We start from the raw sequence: 13,522 nt of genomic DNA, 5'->3' as shown, positions 1-13,522 counted from the left end.
ATTTGTCAGAGTGAAAGAGCCTTTTTCTTCTTTAATCTCTGTATGCTTTATTCAGATTCCGGTAGAAGAGATTTGAAACTCCAGAGTTGATCTTTTCATTATGATGTAAAAACGTCCATAGCTATATCATTAAGAACTAATGTCTAATGCATTAAAGAAGTCAAACTATAACCTGTCGCACAGCATTATAGTAAATCTCATTAACATCAACCTAAACCTTATTATTATATCATCATTAGCAGACTCACACATGCAACATGCAGAAAATATCACAGATCTCTACACAGTTCAGACATCATTCAGTAGACTACAACATACTGTACAAAACGTGATCATTGTACAATACATTAAAACATAAAGTACAGGCTCATGTTGCAAAATGTGACCCGATGACATAGTATGGAAAATTGTGTGACGTTGTGTGTATTGTATAAGTATTGATTGTATGTGCTAGATGCTGGGACTGCTTGTCTGGCTTTCACTTCCCTCGAGGCTTTGTTGCTCATCAGAAGTGCCTGCACTGGGACAGAGAGCCCGGTGTTTCCCTCTGCCAATTTTCTGATTGCGTATCAAATGCTGTGGGGACAGCCAGGTGCCCTGTAGATCCACAGCTCCATCCAGAGCAAAGAAAAACAAAAAGGTTTGAGACAGACAGACAAACGTGTCAAATTCTGCATCTTCAAACAGCAAAGGGAGTTTGGTGTTAGGGAAAAAGGGTGGGTGTTTGCACATATTTCATATTTACATGCAGATGTGCATAGATATGTGTATTTATTTTGATTTTATTTAGATGTATTAAAATGCATTATATCGCTAAAAATCCATGGTGTTACTGTTATCCTGACTGAGTCTAAATTCTATGACTTTATTCAGCTCATGCACAAAGTCCCTGGATCCAATTATGCACTTCAGAGGATACATTCAAAGTCAACAAAGTCTTGTTTTGTGCCACATGATTGAACTCAAACATCATCATTTATGATTAAGGACATAAATCCTCATCGTGATATTGATTTAATGATATAATTTACAGAAAAATTTTGTAACTAAGTCTAATCCCTGGTTAAACCACGGTGTACAATGTGTTCAGCAGTACACCTCTCCAGCCTATAAATACCTGCTGCCAGGATCTGGAAGCCAGATGCCTTATTAGCAAAATTGCTAAGGCTTGGACAATATCAAATTCCTACAGTCTGAGGTTGGTTGGGATGTAAACAGCTGGTTAAAAGGCTAACACTCAGTATGGTTGCTCCTGGTAGCCCCTTATTCTCCTCAACCTTGAATTTAAAAAACAAACAAACATTTGTCTCCCACTGGAAATCATGATGTATTGTGATGGACTTGTGATTAGTGATAGTAAATGTAAGAGTAGTTTGAGTCCCTTGACTAGAGTGTATACTAGAAAAGAGGACAGACACCTCTTTAGACACATAATAGAGTTGCTGAGGGGTTCATTGACGTGAATTACAATGAGGTTGTAAACTTTATGTAAACAAATTACCTGCCAAGAATGTACTTATTACAACTATGACCTTCTAAGGAAGACATTATTCAATTTTGGAAACAACCTCTACCAGTCATCGTCATCTCCGAGGATATGTATCTGGGTGTTTTGAAGAACAAAGTGATGCTTGAAAGTGTAAACACTGATGAAAGATGAGCTCTGAGGTACAATGTAGCAAGTGCTAATGCCAAGAGATTTTAACTGTGGCTGTTAACATTGGCCAGCATTCAGGTTGGAGCCATCTCAACATGCAGTTCCAGATTCCATTGCGTACGGATGGTGGGAATCTTCAGCTGATCTAATGTTGTAATAGTGTCAGGAATTACATAGCAGAGTTTATTTTAATATAACTACACCCCTGTGGAGTCTTCATAATGTACCTCAGTTTATATTAGAATCACTTTTCAAGTATCCTCATAAACTAATGAAAAATCCAAACAGTTGGTAAGTGTATGACACCTGAGGTTATTCTCTTTACATTACATTTATGTGAAAAAGGCTAAAAACATATAATATATATATATATATATATATATATATATATATATATATATATATATATATATATATATATATATACTTTTTTTGGCATTCATCTGTTGATTGGTTCTCTTTAGAAAATATTTCAGTGAGTAAGAATAAACAAACAGACTGCTGGCACAAAGTGTGTGCTTCATTTTTTATTTAGAAAGGTGGTGAGACTGTACATGTTTCTTTTTAAAAAACACTCTCACTTACACTGGTACATATCATAAACTTTTGTCAGGTGTGTGAATGTTTGTATAACATCATGTCATATCATGAATATGACATATTACTTACACATTTATATTGATTTAACTATATTTTCTTTTATTTATATCTATATTTGGGGCACTGGCAGCTCAGATGCTTAAGGGTTTGTGCTGTAATTTTAAAAAATGACAAAAAAATAAAGGCTTCTTCTGCTATATTTACATGCTGGTCTATAGTGAGTAGAGGAAACACACTTATAAATAAAGCTCCTTGACAACAATGTACTCTTGTGTGCCAAATAATAAAAGTGAACAGGAGAGGCCAACACATGAGACAACAATTACTGCAAGAGCAAAGACCTAAATATAGCTGAAGTGATGAGAGACCTGACAATATCACCACTCTACACTGACTCAAGTCTTTCTGTGAAAGATATTTTGAATTTGAGGCCTATTTTATGATTTGTTTGCTTGTCTTTTTTACCCTGTCTAGGAACATGTCATCTTTCGCCACCTCTGTGCATGTTGATAAACTAGGGTCTGACAGTTTGGGGATATGCACAATATTTAAACTATAAAAGGCATGCAGGACCTCCCAGTGGACACGCCATCCTCATGATCTGTGTAAACAGAAAGCCTGGGGTTTCTTATCTGTGGCCAGCCAACATGAGCGGCCCCTAAGATCTTTGGTGTGTGCTTGGTCTTGATCATAAAAAAAGATCAAAAACATGACTGGTGCTTAACACTATTCAAACTAACTGGATATGTAAAACATTTGTGAGAATGCTGGATTTAAAGCACTTCAGCTTTACATGCTGAAGTGCTACTAAAGAATTAGTAGCACTTCAGCATTTAACAATTAGGATTAGACCCTTAGATCCTGTAAGGGTCTAGACCCTTTATTCTAAAAAGCTGATTTGAACATGGTCTATTTTCTAAAAATATAATGCAAATTATATACAACATATAAAATATAAAACAGAATAAGAACCCTAGTTAGACACGAATTAAGAATATATAATATGATCTTCCACATAACTTGTAACTCATACTGTCTATATTGTTTCACATTGTCACTTGTATAGTCTGTTTGGTCTTGTATAGTCAGTCTTGTCTTGTATAATCTGTTTTGTCTTGTGTTGTATAGTCCAGGTTAAATATATACTGTAGTATAGTGTTATTTATGTCTGTACTTTTGAGAGTCACAAACAGCTGGAACCAAAATCCTTGTGTGTTTCAACACACTTGACCAATAAACCTGATTCTGATTCTGATTCTGATAAATTTATTAAATACAGAATGTATAGATTTAGAATATATTCATTGATATGTACATATATGGATACATATATATTTTTATACAGGTGAGAAAGTAAAGGGAAAAACAACATAAAGTGTCTTTAGAAGGCCTAAGATCACCATGAGTCATCAGAACAACTTCAATGCACCTTGACACTGTACTCTGTACATCTCTACAGGACTCTACAAGAGAGAATAACACAATTTCTTCCAAAAGATATCCTTTTAATTGATGTTTTGATGATGATCTGATATCTCATGTTCAGCTGGGTTGGGATCAAATGTGTGAAGGCTATAGTATATGATTATATATGACTATACAGCAAGCAAGGCCTTGTGACCTGTGTATGGGAAGACTGTCATTTTAAAAGACCATAACAGAGCCACCAGTTTTTCCTTTAATTTTTCTCCTATCTGAACATACATATAACTTTAACAAAACAAACACTCTTGTTTGACCTTTTTCACCTTTTTCCACACTTCTGTGTTTACATGAAAACACAACTCATACATGCTTGCTGTTGACCTTTTACCACTAGTTTGCAAAGACGCTTGTGAGATTCTCCTAAAACCAACAACCTCATCTTTGATCTTCAGTATAATCAGTACATACAAATGCTATTAAATGCTTTCAAACATTAAATGAAATGCACGGTAAGCAACAGCAATAATAATAATAATAATAATAATAATACCTGATAAATGTTTCATATTCAAAGATAAAGGAATATCAACAAGCAATACTAAAATGTTAAATATAATAGAAAATATACTATATTTTTATTATTCACGTTTTAGAAAACAAATTTTTTTAGATCCCATTAGCTCTATGGTATTACACTTCTTTCACAAGAACAATTTAGTTTGAATAGATAATTAGTTTATTGCATACAAAATCAGTTTTAACCTCTGTCTTCTTTTTAATTATTTGACCACTTCCTCCCCTGAGCAGGATGTGTACTGTTAGACATATCATTTGTAAAACCAATGTTGTGTAAGGCGTTTTTCCAATAAAAATGTTTATACGCTAACTAATAGATGGTACTATCTCACTGTGCTCATCTTGTATCATTATTGCATTCTTTCGGCGATCAGATGCAGCATGGCAATGTGTATGAAAAACGTCCATATCTCCATGACCTTTATGCTCTTTATGCCTGTTCTAATGTGTGTGCCTCCATGTTTAAATGAGAGTGTGAGTGTGTGTGTGTGTGTGTGTGTGTGTGTGTGTGTGTGTGTGTGTGTGTGGATAGTTTTTGCTGGCGTACAGTGAGTGGCTTCTCTTTCCAGGTGTGTGATAGATACAGTACCTCCCACAATTGACCTTGAGTGGAGCAAAGATCACAGGAACAGATTTATAGTAGCATGCGGAGATCAAGAGCACCACATATATCATGAACACACATTACAATGCAACATTATATACAGTATTTTTATACCAGAAAAATATAGGTAATGACAATGGATGGATGTTGGAGATGTTTTGATATATATGGAATTTTGCCTCATAGCGCCATCTGGGTCCAGTACTGAATAATAAATAAATTCAGCACTGAAATGTTAGCATGCACAAACAGGAACAGTACCTTGGTTACTGAAACCCATTGGTCAGTGTGAAAGAAACATAAGCCTTGAAAAGAGTTAAACTTGTCTGTTAAACGTGTGACGTTTCTACACATATAGCTGATATACATATATATATATATATATATATATATATATATAGATAGATAGATAGATAGATAGATATTATATATATAGGCTAATGTAATGATTTAGTGAAACTATTGCACGCGGTGACTCCAAGAACCCGGACCCTCGTTCGCGATTTTGTTACGCAAACACAAGTCAGCCTGTGATTGGATCATTTCGGGCCTCCTACTTTGAAGGTGACTTATTAGAACAATCTGTGGGCGTGGCCACGCAGCGTAAAGGATATATGGGGCGGATCCAAAGCCACGAGCCGGGTACGACTGTCCTTTCTGAAAAACTAGCTGATAGGAGTACAGCTCCGGGGGTCAGGTACCTGAACGAAAGAAACCAAATAAAGTAACACAACTAAGGAACTAAAGAAAAAAACGAAAATGCCGGCGAATAAGGAAGGCGACGGCGGATGGAAGACCTTTCTGTGGAATTCTGAAAAGAGTGAATTTTTAGGACGTACCGGCTGCAGTTGGTGTAAGTGCTCGACATTTTATTTGTTCCGAGTTCGTAGAAAATAGCTCGGTTCTGTTCTCAAGACATGGCGTGTGTGACAGACAACAGGTCACAGCACCTGCTCGAGCTGACTTTCCTCTACACGCTGCGTCGTGACTTTCATTTTCGGTGGAAAGAAATGAGAGAGAGAGGGTCAGGGAGAGAGAGAGAGAGAGAGAAAAGAGAGAGACAGAGTTAGAGAGAGAGAGAGGGACAAGTGAGAGAGAGAAAAAGAGAGAGAGAGGGGGACAGAATTAGAATGAGAGACAGAGAGAGAGAGAGGGACAGTGAGAGAGAAAAAGAGAGAGAGGGGGACAGGGAGAGAGAGAGAGAGAGAGAGAGAGTGAATATACCGCCCTCACGCTGCCATGGCACAACGACACACAAGTCTTTCACACTATACAGTGGTTTATGTAGCTATAGAAAAAGTGATTATAGATAAAAACACATATATTTATATAAAAACTACTTTTATTCTCTATACAGTTTGGCAAATGAACGTTGAATATTTGAATACAATGTTAAACTCATGATGAAAAGTGTCAATGAAAATACAAACGATCGAAACACAATTGTGTGCAGTTAGCTTTGTAGGCTAGTCAGTAAATACTGTGTGTTGTGTTTTAGACACCATACAGATGAGTAGATAACTAGTTTGTTTCTTTCTATATCTTTCTGGTTTTTAAATGAAAAGGTCGATGGGAAGGACATTGATTAGCAGTGTGGTGATGATTATACGGGGTTTGCATTTCCTGTCAGAGCTGTTTTTGTGTTCCTACGGTGTAATTACTATGATGTTACGGCATGGTATTTCGCCAGGAAGCCGAGAAGCGTCTTAACGCGTTTATTTCCCCCTCCAAGGTGAATCAAGGTGATTTTTTAAGGCCTGCTGTGTTCACTCGACACTTTATGGCGGACACACTCCAAAAGAAACAACAATAACTTCAGGAAAATACATCATTCATTCTTGTTCCTGTTTCAGTTAGCGGGGTGCATCGTTTTAATCTTCACAACTGTCAGCTTTCAACTTTATTTTGGCTTTTTTTTGGGCGGGAGTTGATAGTTTATCACTTGTGAGCATTCATGTCTGTGTCTATGTGCCGTGGAGTGAGACAGTAGGACACATGGCTCATTCTCCATTCAAGGCCTAGTGAGCAGTTATTACGGGTTAAATGGAGGAGGAAACCAGTTGAATGTCCGTTACATAACTTTTATATCGTTTGCTTTTGACGGTTGGTGTTTAAAAAGTAGCGCGCGTGCTGTATTTTGATTTAAATGTTAGATCGGTGCCAATAAAATGGTGGCATGTGGCGAGTGACTTGTCGCATATAACATCATGTAGGAGTCAAAGAGTGACGCTAACTAGTAGTATGAGTTTCAGCACCTCGTCTTACACGGATATTTCTTTCACTGCGTGGAAAAATGTTTAAAAAATTAAGATACTCAGATGAGTCGAAAATAGTTTGATATGATAAAACGCTACAGGAGCTGCATCAGTGTCGGTTATGTTACAGAAAAGTCATATCGACTGGTTATGCTATGAGCTAATGCTAACCGTCTAAACTGTGTAACTGTGTGTTTTTTTTTTTACAACTCTGACCACAATGTAAACTTCACCGAATTGTGAAACGCGATTTAAAGCTTTTGTACGGTAATCTTTCCGGTGAAATGATTTGACTGTGGGGTCATTAAACTACCGCTGAAATGTCAGTTTATGTTACAAATAAAATAAAAAGTCGATAAAGTGCGCCACGAGTTTTCTTTCTTTCTTTTTAAACTTTGCTGGTTTCTGTGTTGTAAAGATAGAGAGAGAGAGAGAGAGAGAGAGAGGACGAGCTTACACAAACTGAGACATCTAACTATCATCTCTAGCTGGACAAACTGACTAAAACCTTACACTTTTATCCACACATTCAATCCTGCATGGATACATCAAATGACTGCTTCTGTCACATCATGCTTCACATATTCATGCTGTACGATACATAATCTGTGAGCAGGATCATGTCAGCCATTGACTTTTTGGAGTTCTACGGTCAGATTTACACCATTTTAATTTAAGGAGATATCAACCCCATGTCACTCCATGTGAGAAACCAGACAACACCTCTGTGGCCTCTTATGTCTTAGAAAGAATGACATAATGGCAGTCATTGTCATTTTATTGTATTGTCAACAATTGTATTGAAACAATGAATCTGTAAAGGTGTTTCCTGCAGATCTGTAAACTGTTTATCACAGTGGGTCAGAGAAGCAGAAAGGTCGACCACCATAAAATCCCTGTGTTTGGTGAGCAGCTGAACCAGTCTGCACTGCCGATGGGGGTGGGCTACGAGCAGGGCATTTTTAGACCCTGTAGGGCAATTTTAGACTCTAGAGCTCTCGGTTGATGTACTTCTTATTACAGAGAGGGAAATGTGACAGAGCTCTGAAAGCATGGTGGTTGGTGAACTGTTATTCTCTGTAACTGGCATTCACAACAGAGTGAGATTTCTGAAATGTTTGGACTTGTGTTGCAATTTTTGCCAACTTTACACTGCCGCTGTGGGAAACAAACTTCCCCACATGGAAAATCAGGAAGTCACTAGTCATGAGAGTCACATGTCACAGCTGATTTTGCTTTGCTTTGCATTTTGTAGGAAATTCAAACATTTACGTAACTATCACAATGAAACCTTGTTTTAAATGTGCCTTTAAATGTTATTGATTCTAAATCTCATCCCTATTGTGTGGTTTCAGTGTATGTGTTCAGAAAACTAAAAAATGTACTGTCCAGAAAGCGACTGCCTTCTGAAATGTATTTTCAACAGTCAGAATGTAACGGTTTTTATTTAGCTCTATCAATACAAAATTAATTGTTTGGAAGAAGCTTTATAATCCACACGTGACCCTCACAGATCTGGAGATGCTAAATTCTTCAAGTCATTCTTCAATAACTTCCTCTTACTAACCTGTAATGGTATTACTGAGAAATGCTACTACTTTTATTTAATCCATCACTAATTTACTCTTTCTTTTTCTGCAGCTAAAATCTTCATCTTTTATGTAATCTTCTATGGCTGCTTGGCTGGAATTTTCATTGGCACCATCCAGGCGATGCTCTTGACCCTTAGCAACTACAAGCCCACGTACCAGGACCGAGTTGCACCCCCAGGTAATTAACACTGTCGCTAGTGTAAAAAATGTAGTGTTCTGCGCCAAACACCAACATTAGAGTTTGTCATTTGGGGCCAAATGTAGAATATATCAACTGAGATAATGAACTAAGCGTAACTATCCAATTCTAAGTAGAATTAGAGCCAGTTGTCCGGAATTTTGTAACAGTATTATTACAATGCTGACATTTTTACTCAGCCTCTGTCAGCATGTACTGTACTATATTTGTCCTAGGACAAAATGTTATAATCTACTAATGGTGTCTATTTAGTAGAGCTTTAGTTAGTCAGCTAATTTGCAGATCTGAGAAGATCAACAGGTTTGAGTGTAATGCAGCTACAAACACAAGGACATAGCTATGATGAGTATTTTAAGTAGCACTGACGATTCAGGCCAGAAGCAACAGTACTACTAAAACTACAGGTTTAATGTGTTACAACTCTGTAGCGAGGCCTTCTAATGTTTCTTTTCACTGTAGCTTTACTGTTCTGAAAGGAGAGAGCCTTTTTCAGCCATTTTGTCTTTTGTGCTACTCTCTAGTCAGCTTGATGGGGCTTTGCATGTCAGCTATAAAAGGAATGCTGCTGCTTTTCATCACAAACCGATGACTAGCATCACATGTCATGATCGCTCTCTTCTTATAGGGGGACTGATGGAGGTTCGGCTTTACTCTGTATTCTTTATAGGTGTATCAATCAGTAAAAGAATGTTAACTGGTTGAGGGTGCATTAAGCTTTGTAGCTAAAGAGATATAAAACAATTAATGAATAATCTGATGTTTAGTAGCAAAAGAAAGTAACAGCATTCAACACTGTACAGTATTGAAGTTGTCCTGCTAATCTTGGAGGGCATTCAGGCATTGCTAGACTTCTTATTGTTCTATTGCCAGGCGTTTGCCTAACCAGCCTCCACAGTTTTGGGCCAATGAATGCTTGCAGAGTGTGTGCTGTTGCTTGGCATATATTTAGCTGTATTCAGTGTTAGACAGTGTGCTGGTGCCATTTCCCCCTGAAGAGCAGCAGCCTCTGTGTAGATAGGTTCAGTGAAGAAAGGAACATGAGTAGGTGCCGAGTGGAGCCCAGCAGAGCGCGCTACGATTGGAAGCCGTGATAAGGAAAGGAGGTGGTAGACACACTCACTGGTCTAAAGTCCCACCCTCCTCAGGGGCTAAAAGTTTCCATTGTGTGAGCGAAACACGTGAGGTGGGGGGTGGGGGGGGGATTTGTTGCTCAGGAACCGTGGGGTTGAGTCTGTAAAAGTTCACATGTAGTAAAAGAAATCTATCTCTCATTTTTTTTTTTTTTACATTTTAATTATTTTTGGCATTAAAAATAAGCCAGAGTTTTAGTATGGAAACAATAAATACATATCCATGTAAAAACCGTTAAAAGGATTCATGACCTTGTAGCAATACAAGGGTTCCTCCCACTCATTCCCCCTCACTGACTGTGCTTGTAACCACGCCCCAATTTGGCCTTGCACTCGAGCTGGGTGGAAAATTACTGCCAGGCTGAGAACAGGAGTTTCATCTGAATAGCTAACCATGACAGTGAATGGATTTGGCTTTAACTGTGCAATAGAGCAGATGAGTCTATATTCCAAGCTTGAGCATATAAGGAAATGCAAACCAGGGAAATGTATTCTTTTGACGTTATAACATGGTCTCATTTCATGAATGCTAGTGTGCTGTTTTAATAAGGCCATTCTTTCTTTTCTTCTTCACTCTTCAGGCTTATCCCACACCCCTCGCTCAGATAAATCCGAGATCTCATTCACCATGCAAGATGAGGATACTTATAGACTATATGTAAAAGAAATGAAAGAGCTGCTGGAGCCATATAAAGATGACCTACAGACGGATGAAAGGAACTTTGAAGACTGTGGTGGTACGCTGGGTTTTCACATCTAATTGGGGCCTACATTACACCGAAAACATTGAATATACACGTAATTATAAAATAGTGTGGAGAACATATTGTTACATAGCAGAATATCACAGTATAGGCTCAGATCTCTATCAAAGTCATGATACCATTAACAGTTGTAAGTGGAATTGTTGAACATTTAGTTACACATTAGCTCTTTACATATGCATCAAATTTTGAGAACTTACCAAAATTTTTTTTGCTGTATACATATGAATAAGATGACACATGCATACAAAAGATGACACATGCTCACTGCTCGTTTATGAAAACTGGAGTATGAATACTTTGGGACATACGTCTTGTTTTGCATGTTTAGAGTCTCCTAGCAAATACATTGAACGTGGGGACTTGGAAAGTGACACAGGCGTAAGGAAGGCCTGCCGCTTCAAGAGGTCCTGGCTGGGAGACTGCTCAGGCCTGGATGACACCAGCTTCGGCTTTAAGGATGGAAAACCCTGCCTTATTGTCAAGCTCAACAGAATTGTCAATTTCAGACCCAGGGTGAGTTCTAGTTCATGAAAATGAAGAAGAATAAAGAATGCTCAGAAAAATACAAGGCAGTACCTGCGTGTATTAAGCTGGGTATTTGACTTTACATGTAGCTTATAGGTTGTTATTTTTTATTCTTTAGCCTCCCAAATCCAATTCCTCACTCCCTGTGGCTGTTACTGAGCTGCTTTCACAACATTTGATTCCTGTTTACTGCAGCAGCAAGGTATAGTGTGATTATATGTGTATTTTACAATACAGAATTTGTGTAATACAAATAACACCTGATTACACACACACACACACACACATACACACACACACACACACAGAGAATGGAAAACCCACTACACACCTTCTCTGTCCTGCTATATAAACTTATTCATTGGCATATTTGGTGGTTAAACAACAGCCTTTTTTCCTCTCTGCTCTACAGAAAGAAGAAGATGCTGACAAAATCAAAGGGATTAAGTACTTTGGCCTGGGCCAAGGATACCCACTGCAGTACTATCCTTACTATGGCAAGCTGCTACACCCCAATTACCTCCAGCCTCTTGTGGGCATTCAGTTCACCAACATTACCCATGGTATGGAGCTGCGTATTGAGTGCAAAATATTCGGAGAAAACATTGATTACAGCGAAAAAGACCGTTATCAGGGACGTTTTGATGTCAAAATCATGGTCAAATCATGACCACAGCTATGAAAATAGCGCTTTTACTCTGCCCATTTCAAAACATAATAATTTAGACAGATGAAAAAAATAAGAGATTTCAATTAAATAAAACAAAACAAACGAAAACCACGACTAGTCTTGAACAAACTTTCATAACATACGGGACCTACACTTAATCTGTATTCTTTACACTAGCTTTCTCTGCATATGTCTAGGGTTAGAATGTAAACATTACAGGAAGAGTAGCAATAGAAAAGTATTTATTCTACTGTAAATGAGAATATTCCTTGAGCCATGGGACATGTTCATTCATTACTGTAAATTATGATTCCACTACTGATGTAGCGAGCAGTGTTTCTGTCCCTGAGTATTTCTGCCTAGTGTGGTCTCGCTCTATATTTTTGGAGTGTGCAGTACAGTAGTCGCATACAATGGTCCTTTCCAAGCCATGTTATAATTTCTGTTGTCTTATGTGAGTCAGTTTAGTGGTCCAAGGTGTGTGTGTGTGTGTGTGTGTGTGTGTGTGTGTAAAAGAGTGAGAGGGGGCGTTTGTGTGTGTGTGTGTGTGTGTGTGTGTGTGTGTGTGTGTGTGTGTAAAAGAGCGAGAGGGGGTTTTTGTGTGTGTGTGTGTGTGTGTGTAAAAGAGTGAGAGGGGGCGTTTGTGTGTGTTTGTATTTGTACAATAAAAAAAGAAAATAGTGGCATGGTACGCGCTGATATCCCCAGGTCCGTATGTGAGTAAATGACTGCACTCCATGGAATCTTTTTTCCTTCTATTTTTGACTTATTTTGTTGATTGTGGGGAAACTTTTGCATCACTTCTTCTCTTATTTGATCATCTTGCAGTGTGGGATTTTGGGGTTAATGGCATTTCTGTATAAGGCTTTTACTTTCTTTTTTTTTTCAAGTGTAGAACTGTGTGTATCTAGTCTGGAGAATGGGCTCCACTCTAGAATGGAGGACTGTTCCTCCCTATGGTCACCGTGGCAACTCAGTGCTTTAATTTAATTTTTTTTTCCTTTTTTTTGCTGGAGACATCACAATGTGGTGTAACTTTCTAATGAATGTTTTAGCCATTTACATGGTGGAAGAATTTTATATTTATGCAGTTGTACAATTTTTTTTTCTGCAGGAAAAGTGTATAGTATGAATCCAGATACCAAAGTCACTGGTCAGAGTTACTTATCAGATTCAATGCAGTACCCCATGTAATATGATGTTTTGTTAATGTTAAAAGTGCTTAAAAGTCAATGTTGAACATAAGAACATCTGTCAGGAGTTACATCTGCTCTTGTCATTTTATTTAATACAGGTAAGGCCTAAACAAATAAATGTACAACCAACCAGACTGTCGTCCCTTTTTTATTCAAACAATCATAATCAAACAATCATGTGCAATTAACTATACAATCAACAATCAGCCATCTAGAATCTTGAAGAAATATTGGACCTGAAGGAAAAAAGAAACATCAAATAAATATATATAAAAGAAAATTATTGCAGTTGACTGATTTGCACATTTAGCTTTTCCTCTAATTAT

At 37.7% G+C, this 13,522-nt stretch overlaps 2 protein-coding genes across 3 annotated transcripts in view; one reads left to right on the top strand and one right to left on the bottom strand.

The window, feature by feature from the left end:
* Positions 1-5,498: 5,498 nt before the first annotated feature.
* atp1b1a (ATPase Na+/K+ transporting subunit beta 1a) lies at positions 5,499-13,328 on the top strand. Its single transcript, XM_060867690.1, has 6 exons — positions 5,499-5,715; positions 8,759-8,887; positions 10,620-10,775; positions 11,134-11,318; positions 11,449-11,532; positions 11,743-13,328. The coding sequence occupies exons 1-6, from the start codon at positions 5,622-5,624 to the stop codon at positions 11,998-12,000; spliced, it is 906 nt and encodes a 301-aa protein (XP_060723673.1). The 5' UTR covers positions 5,499-5,621; the 3' UTR covers positions 12,001-13,328.
* The window catches only part of nme7 (NME/NM23 family member 7), a 35,032-nt gene continuing 34,382 nt past the window's right edge, over positions 12,873-13,522 (bottom strand). For both annotated transcript variants that reach the window (XM_060867687.1, XM_060867688.1), the window contains exon 12: positions 12,873-13,432. In XM_060867687.1, coding sequence (XP_060723670.1) covers positions 13,400-13,432 — 33 coding nt within the window. In that variant the 3' untranslated portion in view covers positions 12,873-13,399. The remainder of the gene's footprint in view (positions 13,433-13,522) is intronic.

Source organism: Tachysurus vachellii, chromosome 4 (assembly GCF_030014155.1).
Source record: "Tachysurus vachellii isolate PV-2020 chromosome 4, HZAU_Pvac_v1, whole genome shotgun sequence".
In the NCBI taxonomy this organism is placed as follows: Eukaryota; Metazoa; Chordata; class Actinopteri; order Siluriformes; family Bagridae; genus Tachysurus; species Tachysurus vachellii.
Note: the sequence above shows the minus strand (reverse complement) of the source record. Positions and strands in the feature narration are given on the sequence as shown.